The sequence below is a fragment of the Acyrthosiphon pisum genome, chromosome X (genome assembly GCF_005508785.2).
Source record: "Acyrthosiphon pisum isolate AL4f chromosome X, pea_aphid_22Mar2018_4r6ur, whole genome shotgun sequence".
Taxonomy (NCBI): domain Eukaryota; kingdom Metazoa; phylum Arthropoda; class Insecta; order Hemiptera; family Aphididae; genus Acyrthosiphon; species Acyrthosiphon pisum.
The window spans coordinates 129,615,651-129,625,395 of record NC_042493.1 but is presented as its reverse complement, the minus strand read 5'-3'; the positions used below and the strand labels follow the sequence as shown (position 1 = coordinate 129,625,395).

General features: G+C 28.3%; 1 protein-coding gene across 2 annotated transcripts in view; it reads right to left on the bottom strand.

Annotated features, from left to right (window-relative positions):
- Positions 1–1,749: 1,749 nt before the first annotated feature.
- LOC103310204 overlaps positions 1,750–9,745 on the bottom strand; it is a 9,345-nt gene continuing 1,349 nt past the window's right edge. For both annotated transcript variants that reach the window (XM_016806737.2, XM_029492800.1), the window contains 6 exons: positions 7,271–7,399; positions 5,246–5,397; positions 5,051–5,175; positions 3,346–3,545; positions 2,072–2,155; positions 1,750–1,985 (listed from right to left, as the gene is read on the bottom strand). In XM_016806737.2, coding sequence (XP_016662226.1) covers positions 1,914–1,985; positions 2,072–2,155; positions 3,346–3,534 — 345 coding nt within the window. In that variant the 5' untranslated portion in view covers positions 3,535–3,545; positions 5,051–5,175; positions 5,246–5,397; positions 7,271–7,399 and the 3' untranslated portion in view covers positions 1,750–1,913. The remainder of the gene's footprint in view (positions 1,986–2,071; positions 2,156–3,345; positions 3,546–5,050; positions 5,176–5,245; positions 5,398–7,270; positions 7,400–9,745) is intronic.

Genomic DNA, 9,745 nt, shown 5'->3' with positions numbered 1-9,745 from the left:
GATTATACAAACACGAGTTTTGTATAATCTGTGGCCTACGTGCTTGTGTGGGGGGGGGGGGAACAGGGGAGATGAAATAACAAATTACGACTTTTGACGCTGTGCTGCATGGTTGAATCTGACTGGGTCAGCTGTTGGCCGCCGCCCGGGCCCTCGTGGTTCGTTCAGCCCATCATTGTAATTCGTCGTCGGGGTCGATAATATGATGAGAGCAGGTGTCGTTCGTGGTCGTCGGTGTTGGTCGATGCCTGCACCCACGGGTTAGCAACGTGAACAATGCCGCGTGGTGTGGTTGACAGCGTGCAGGTGAGATTTTGAACGCAGAAAGTTGGTGACGATCAAAGCCGTTGAAGGCAAAAAACTGAGTGATGAGAGGCCGATCCGGCTTGGCCTGCGACGGAGCTTCTTGCTCTTGTTGAAGTAGTGGGGTAGGTCAGTGTCGTATAATAAAGGGAATTGTACAATAATCGGACTTGGTGACAGTTTGCTCTGCCGGTGTCGTGCGGCGGGACCCGACGTAGGCGCCGACGGCATCGACGGCCGTGAGCAACGACGTGTAGGTACCGGTCACTGCGGGTTGTGGGGGTCGGGGGACAGTAGTTACATAATACTGCGGTTATTCCTGCATTGGCGCGCGATAATCATAACAATGTAATAATAAGGTACGCTCGTGACTGATAATATGGGTACAGGTATGTTTGTTATAATAATAATAAGAATGCAAAAAATGCTGTGACGTTACAAACCATTCGATAATATAACTAATAATATTAGTATTATATTATAATTTACTGATTAATTGTTTACTTACCCCCCCCCCCCCAGATTTGTTCATCTAGTGGCCAAAAAATAGTGGGGGGCGTATGGTCTCTCTCCCCCCAGCGGGTGCCCTTGGTGGTAGTGGTAGTGTTTAAAATGTAGGTGGGTGGTCAGAATTAATATGTGCACTCCTAATATCAATTGTCTCAATCCGCCACTGATTGCACAAATCTAGCTTTTTCAGCTTTTGTTATTTTGTTATGTGTAACTGTCGTTACATAACGCTAAAAAATAATAATACTTGTAATATGAAGACGTGTTGACACATATTGTAATTTAATAATAAATAATATAAACTTAAATTCTTAATAAATTTTATAATATGAGTAATTATAAATATATTTAATAGATAGTAAATTTACCTTAATTTAAACTGGTAGTATTTTTTCAAATTAAATCAGTTTAATATAAAACATGTTATATTAATGGCTACAATTTAAGATTCGTGTAATTGTATCAATGTTATTATTTCAATTCTATTAAAAGTAGAATATTAATTATTTAATTAATTGGAAATATTATACAAATTGTAAAATAAGAGATTCCATTTCACGAAGAATATGATTACACTAAGTGAATGAGACACATACAATTTATAGTCACTTATAAAAACATATTTATGTTCTTTCATCCGCTCAAAATGTTTTTTCATTAAATGCGATCATTGCATTCAAATCGAATACTGTAATAATACACTCTCCTGTCCAAGTATCAAAAGAATGATGGAAAAATTTCTACCACTACTGATCTACTCCACCCCACAGGGCAGTGGCCCTTAACCATTTTTTTATAATGAATTACCTAACATAAAAATAATAATAATTCAAGAAAGTATCTATAGTAATAACCACAATTAAGAAAATTCACACAACATATTATGTAATAATATAAACGTGCAACCAAAAACATTTATTTTACTCTTTTTTTAATCATATTAGGTTAACCATAGCATTAATCAACACCATAATATTAATTATACAAACATAAGAAATATCAAGGAATAAACCATTATTTTTTTTTTAAATTATAATAAAAATATTTCCATATATAACGCATTTAACACATTGAAATTATTTATATATGTAATGTAAATCTTAGGGTGGTGCCTGAATTTGGTTTTGCAGTTCATCACAGTCAAATGCATGCTTCTTAAACCAGTCACGCTGCTAAAAGAAGAAAAGCAACATTGATAATATTATACAATAACAGCCAACAGTATTGTTAGTTAACAGATAAATTCAAATATTCTTACTTGACAATCATCAGAACAGTATCTCACCATTTTACATTTATTGCAAATTGTTGTTATAGCAATGTTACAATTTTCACCTTGGCACTAAAAAAAAATAACAACAAAAACGTTTTTAAAATATTAATATTGTTATAATTTTTCTAAACTTTAAAGTGGTAATAAAATAATACTAATTGCTATAATTTTCATATTATTATAGCCCCAAATCTTCTAAACCAATTACGGACCTGATATTCTTAGTACACAAAGTTGAATAACTCGGAAACTCTTCATTCAAATTTCAATTCAGATACTTCATAATTTACAAAAAGGGCTTTATCCAAACAATTTCTAGAAAAAGAGGATGATTCCAATTTAAACAAACAAAAAAGAAGTTAGTAATAATCTATATATATATATAAATGAATGTATGTGTGTCAGTGTGTGTGTCCATATTACCATGGCAACCATATATATATTATTTTGAGATTTCCGTCGGTATGTGTGTCCTTATTACCATGGCAACCAGTTATATATTATTTTGAAATTTCCGATGGAATGTTTTGTATATAAAGAAAATAGGCTAATTTAAAAAGGGAGAGGACCAACCCCGGGAGATGCTCTCCTATGGACATTTTTGTTTATAAATGGTTGCCATGGGTTTTGAAACTATTATAGTAATTATTGGATGCCGGACAACAAAGTACACGGGACAGAGATAGGTTAGATCTCTGGGCAGAAGATAGGCTAATTTAAAAAAGGAGAAGACCAACCCCGGGACGCGCTTAAACCGGGATTTTGAGATTTCCGATGGAAATTTTTGTTTATAAATGGTTGCCATGGGTTTCAAAGCTATAATAATAATAATTATTGGTTTAAAATTGTTGTTACGGGAACCGTTATATTATAAAAGAAAACATATTATTCATATAGAGTTGGTATTTTTAATGGAAAACGAAGTGCACGGGACCAGCTAGTATAACTATAATAGTATAGTCTCATTTTCCAGATTATTGAAGAAAAAAAATAGTCGACCGAATTATTCCCTAAACGGTGGCCAACTAAGTCATTAATTAGTGGATAGCTCCAATAATTTAGTTTGTAAGCTAAGCCATCTGTATTTGATACTATAAATATTGATAAAAGAAAAAAGCATGTTACTTGTAGGTAACATGGATTTTTCAAAACCACATGAAATGAACAATAAATTAGCATAACTCTTTTACAGGTTTATAGAACGCTTAAATATTATAAACTTATGTTATAAGACAACATTTTAAAAATCATCTATTTACAATCCAGTTTTTGTATATATCTGCATCCATCATTTCCCTAAGATCTTTCACCCAGATCTTAGATTTGAACTCTTTAGATGAAGAATTTGAAGATGTAGTTGGTTCTTCACGATCAATTACCATGGGTTCCTCCTCAGTACTAGTAGAAGATATTTCTTCACTATATATTTTTTTATATGTATTATCCATATTTTGAATTCCTAAAATGATTTAAAATTGTAAACTTAATTAAGTATTTTGATATTCAAATATGTATTATTTGTATTTAATCATAAATTCTAGAAATGTTACAAATTATTTGAAAATTGAACAAAAACAAATTCTTTATTGATTAGTTGGAAAACTATAATGAAGTGTGTGATTTACCCTTTCTACTATCTAAGATATGGCTTAATCAAAATATTTATTGTTCACCTTGGCGATAAGCAACCGTCATAATGATACTATAATATCTATTTTAACTTCTCAAACTATGAAAAAGACTTCAGACCTAACTATTGGAGTGAATATATTTCTTTTCATTATTCATCATAATTTTAACAACACTGTGGAAGCAATGGCGTTTTAAGCGTAAATAATATGTGTGTGTGTGGTGTGTGTGTGTGTGTGTGTGTATGTGTGTGTGTGTGTGTGTGTGTGTGTGTGTGTGTGTGTGTGTGTGTGTGTGTGTGTGTGCAATTTGGGGGCAGTTTTAATAACTCTAAAAAAAATAACTGAATGTAGAGGAAATTTTCACTGAATGTTTATAACAGCAATTTACATGCACCATAATAGTTTAGAAATATTGCGAAATACTTTTGAGGTATTTATAGGCATAAGAAAATGTCGAGTATTGTTAGATTTTTTTAAACTATTGTCGATGCAACATTTTTCGGTCTGTCAAAAGAGTTGAAAATGTAATACAACATTCTTCATAAGTTGATGTTGGTGGAAATTAAAAAAAAAGTTGAGCGTAAATCCACAGGAATTTTTTTTATGAGCGTCCAAAGTTAAAATGTTGACAAAATTAATCAAATACACGAAAATTGGCAAATTAGTTTGAGTAAGAAATTCATAAAAATGTTTCTATTCATATCTAAGACTTAAAGGTCTCATACAAGATTGTCTTTAAGTTTTGTACGTTAAGCAAAAAAAAAAATTACAGGATAGTTATATTAATTTATTACTAGAATTGTAATTTAGACAGTGGGTATATTCAACCAGAAATTAATAAATTCTCATACAACAATTTTCTTATTTGGTTAATTAGTTATTCAAAAAATATTAAGTGTAGGTACTTGAAATTTTCATAAAATATTTATATTATCAGTTTCTATACATGATAAAATTTTCAAATTATTTTCATTCATCTAAAGTTATATATCGACATTTGAAATTTTTTAATATTTTATTCTATAAATGTCAAAACAATTGTATTCTTTGGCTCAAAAAACTTGAAAATTGTATACAAAGTTCCTCATAAGTTTATATAATAACAGTTGAAAAAATTAAAAATACATACGCAATATTTAAGTCCACAATAAAACTAGTAAATTACCGCAATGCATAGTAGGTTAGAAAGAAAATATTAGTGCTTTGAAAATGTAATTTAACGAATTAAATGAAAAGTATAAGATAGATTTTTTACTAGCAAGAAGATTAACCCAAGACTGTGTAGAAAAAGTGTTTTCAATAGTAAGGTCAAAAGAAGGTAATAATGTCACACCTGACACTGAAAAATTTCATTCAGCGATCCGTATGTGCACGTGCAATAGTTTATTGGAACTGTCCAAAAGTGGAAATTGTGAATCTGAATGTGATGCAGTTCAGTTCTTGAATAAATGAAGTGATCTAAAAAAAATTAAAATACAATCAAAAGTAATGGGTGATACAAATGACTATGAATATTATGATAACTTACATTTCACTTCAATGAATATTGAAAATATACTAATGGAGAATCATTAGGCTTGTGTAATAGGCTATGTAGCTGGATGTGTGTGTAGTAAACTGAATCATCAAGAATGTGTAGATAAGCAAGCTGCCAAAAGAGAGGATAATTCTCAAATCAACCTGGAAAATACACTTATAGAAATGAAATCATATCAAAATGCCAGTTTATTATATCCACTATAAACCGCATTGGAATTTGCAAAAAATGTACGTGTTTATTTAATTTAAATATAGTCACTTTTGTTAAAAAATAAAACAGGTGTTCAAAAAGAAATTAAATAAATTGTTGATGTTGTTAATAAACTATTTAATGTATATCGCGCATGTAAAACCAAATTCTTAAAAAACTGTTAAATGTATTAATAAAGTTTCATTCAAGAAATTAAAAATTAAATAAAATTGTCCATTTGTAAATCAATATGTATAATTTATATTTTTTTATTTTACCTTTATTGTATTATATTATATACTTAAATACCTAATCTACATACCTATTCATTTAACATATTTTATATCATAGATCATAAATATAAAAATATTGTTCATACATATTTTATAATGTTCTTATGCATAAGTTTTATTTCTTTTTATTATTTTGTATTTGTACATAATATTATGACTGATTATGATTGTAATAAACTAACAACAAAACTTTCAAATATATAGTAAGTACCTACATTTTTTATAGTATTTTAATAATATTTTGTAATAAATATTAATCTTTATGTTATACATTTCTCACTGTACATATTTTTTAGTCAGTATAATCAATATTTTGTAATAATTATATTATTGATTTTCCACAACTACCTATCAATATCATTAACATTTTTAAAACAAGACCTATAAAACTGTATTAAATTATTGTAAAAACAATGAGCGAACAATCAAGTATTACTCCATGAAACAAACCTTATTTTAGTAATCCAGATACAGGCAATGATGCATTGTACAATTTATTATAAACTATCAATATAATTATATATTTTAACACTAATAACACTATAATATTAAGTACCTATAAGATCAACGGGATTGCTTTAAAAATTAGCAAAAAGTTTAGGTAGTTGTTCTTTTGTAAAAGTAATTAACATACTATTTTATTATTTTGGATTTTTTAATAAACTAAACACTAAACAGTTTCTGAATTGTATATAGGTAATATTATTTATTGTGTGTCACTATAATAGTATAATATTATATAATAGCAGTGACACCAAATACTATAGATTAATAATAGTTATTTATTAAATTCATTACTTATCATAATTAATTATCTTACCACAAATATCAAAATACATAAAACAAAATAAGGGCAATCAATAGTGAAATTGAGCGCCATTGTATCCCCAGAATTCCCATAAGCTTCCTGTATTCTAATCTATAATATTTGATATTTATGGTGTCGAAAAACTTTCAATTGGTGTTGGTTTTGTTGATGAACTGATGATTGGTTGACTAGGTGGAAATACCGCCACGATATTGTTTACAAAAAACTTCATGGAGAAAAACAAGACGCAGATGCGAGTGGTGCTGATTATTGGATTGAAACAACGTGGCCAACTGTTCTGAATAAATACGGTCCGGAAAACATCTTAAATTACTATATATATTTTGATATTTACATATCAAATTACCGACTTTTTTAAAAAAACTTAAGTTTTAAATTTCGTATGTATGAATGTATATTATTTTATTATATTAATTTTTAAATTTAAATTTAATTAATATGTACTAATGTATTTTGATATTTTGCACAGTATTTTTAATGTTTTGTACAAAATAAAATATGTATTTAAAAAAATTTTCGTTATTTTTTCGATATTTTTTGAGTCGCCGCTTATAGTGATTTCCGGTTATAGTGATCAAAATACTCTCGGACGGATGTGATCATTATAAGCGGCGACCACTGTAGTTCAAAAACAATAAGAGAATAATTTCTAGGATTTAATCCACTAGGAACCAACATATTAGATGCAATTGGTATAGCTACTTCTATTTTGTCTTCTGTTGTAAAACATGACTTGGATATGAATAAACTTTACTCCATTCACGTTTAGAAGCAATACCGGGCGGCAACCAGTTTTTGTAGGCTTGAGTTTTAGTGAGTATTCAGTATTGCCTGAAAAGGAAAATGGAGTTAAAAAAATAATTTGTGACAAATATTCTAAAACAATATTTATTAGCATTTTGCTAAAAATTTTATCAACATTATATCAGTCCTCGAAAAACTATCTTGTAACTATAATTCAGATTACAGAATTAACACCACTACTCGTTAAAAGCTTACGAACATGTGACATGTGCAACATCGACTTCACAATTTATTCTATCCTTAAATATCATATTTAAATACTCAGCTCGAAAAAAAAAATTAACAGGTAAAGTCTATTGATTCATACTCAGTCAAAATTAAAATCACATTCAAGATTTATTGACCATATTAATTAATAATAATAGAGAACGAACACATATAATGTTTAATAATATTTTTAAAAACAAGAAAAATTTGTCGCAGAAATAAAAATGGCATGCATTACACAAAAAAAAAACAACAAAAACATCAATTAAATTATGAAACAAATTCTGTTGAATGCTATTACAGACTTTCTTACTTTATTCCATATTTAAATTCATTTATATCATCTGTTTCAGGGTGATTTTAAAGTGCAACTGAACAATAAGTATACCTACAGCATCCTACAAAATATATTATTATGTAGGTAGGTATACCATAAATGATTTCAACGAAAAAATTAATTTTATAGTAAACACTATTTACTAATAGAAAATATTATAGATGCATTTGATATTTAGTATCAATATTGGATTGATAAAAATTTGATTGAAACCACGGTTATCTACTCAGGTTGGAAGACGAGATAAGAATTCTGACCCCAAAACAGTGTTTTGATGAACTAAAGCGCTAGTAGTCACAGAACCATAATAATAATTACATTATATTGTTATAGACGGGAATTTACAAAATTTAAAACTTTTTCGTCATGTAAAAATTTAAATATTAATTGTAAACAAGGTTATTGCATAATAAAATTGTGGGAGAGTTAGTGGGACAATCCCCACTAGAAATTTTGTTTTATGCAGTTATTTAAAACTGTGGTGGTGAGGCATAATGAATATTACAAATTACAATATTATAGTATTTATTTTACAATTAATTGATTTTGATTTTTTTTCTATAGTGTCTAAATAAGGATTGAGGATCAAAATACTAACAAAATACATTAAATCACTCAATAAGAAATTTTCAGTACCTTTATTTTAATAATTTAATTCATCTACAAATCAATCATAATTATTAGTTCCCAGAAATAAAATACATAAATTAAACTATAATATTATAATTTTATCCCACTGTTTCTAAAATATTTAGGTATTTAAAATTTAATTTTCCTATTATTTATACACTTATTATAAACTTGATACATTTTCTTCTCCTTCGATATCTCTCAATTATACAGAGACAATATTTAAGTGTAGTTGTTGTTTTTAAGTATTTTTATAACATATTTAGAAGATGGCAGCGCAATATTTGTTTTCTTTCAGACCCACGAGCAACATTACCTAATCAAAAAGTATAGAGAATAATATTTTTGAAGGTATGACATAATAACAGTTTAATATTTTATTATTATTTGACTTTGTATTTGACTATCAAATAAAAATAAAAATTTTTTATTTAAAGATGTTTAAAATATTTAGACAAATCTATATATCATACCCTCAAAAATATTATTCTCTATCGTTTTTGTAATAGGTTATTTTACTTGAAAATTATTTGAAAAAAAAAAACAATTCTACGCAAATGTGTTTTGTCTATCTTGCGCATGTATAATAAAACAAGTAATAATAATCTTACTGTCGTATTGTTAGAAGACAATAGTCAAATATTATAACAAAATAAAAATAGATGCAAACATTAAGAGAAAGTTTAAAGTTATACTAGAATTTCCATGTGGCTTAGTATAACATATTATTAAGTGTGGTATAATTTTGATACTTTTTTTTTTCTCTTGAAATTTTTTTAACTTTAAGAGTTTCTTGGTAAGAATATTGTCTCATCCTCATTTGGATATAATAGACTATTATTTCCGTAATGACATCAACTATGTGTACACTGCAGGTGTAGGTACCTACTTGAATATTACTAGTCACATCACTAATTACTTTTTCAAAAACATCTAAGGCTTCACAATGTTTAGAAAAAGAATGTTCCACTGAACTCAAAAATTCAAATAAAAATGTATTAGGGTGAGTTAATTGTCTTATAGAATTAAAATAATCCTTTAAGAGGATGTCAGCGCACTATTCGTTTTCACTCTCTGGCCCACGCGCAACATAGACAAAACGCATTTACGCAAAATCATTTTTTCTATGCGCTTAAGTAATCTGAGAGTAAAGTCACCTATTACAAAAAAGATAGAGAATAATATTTTTGAGGGAATGA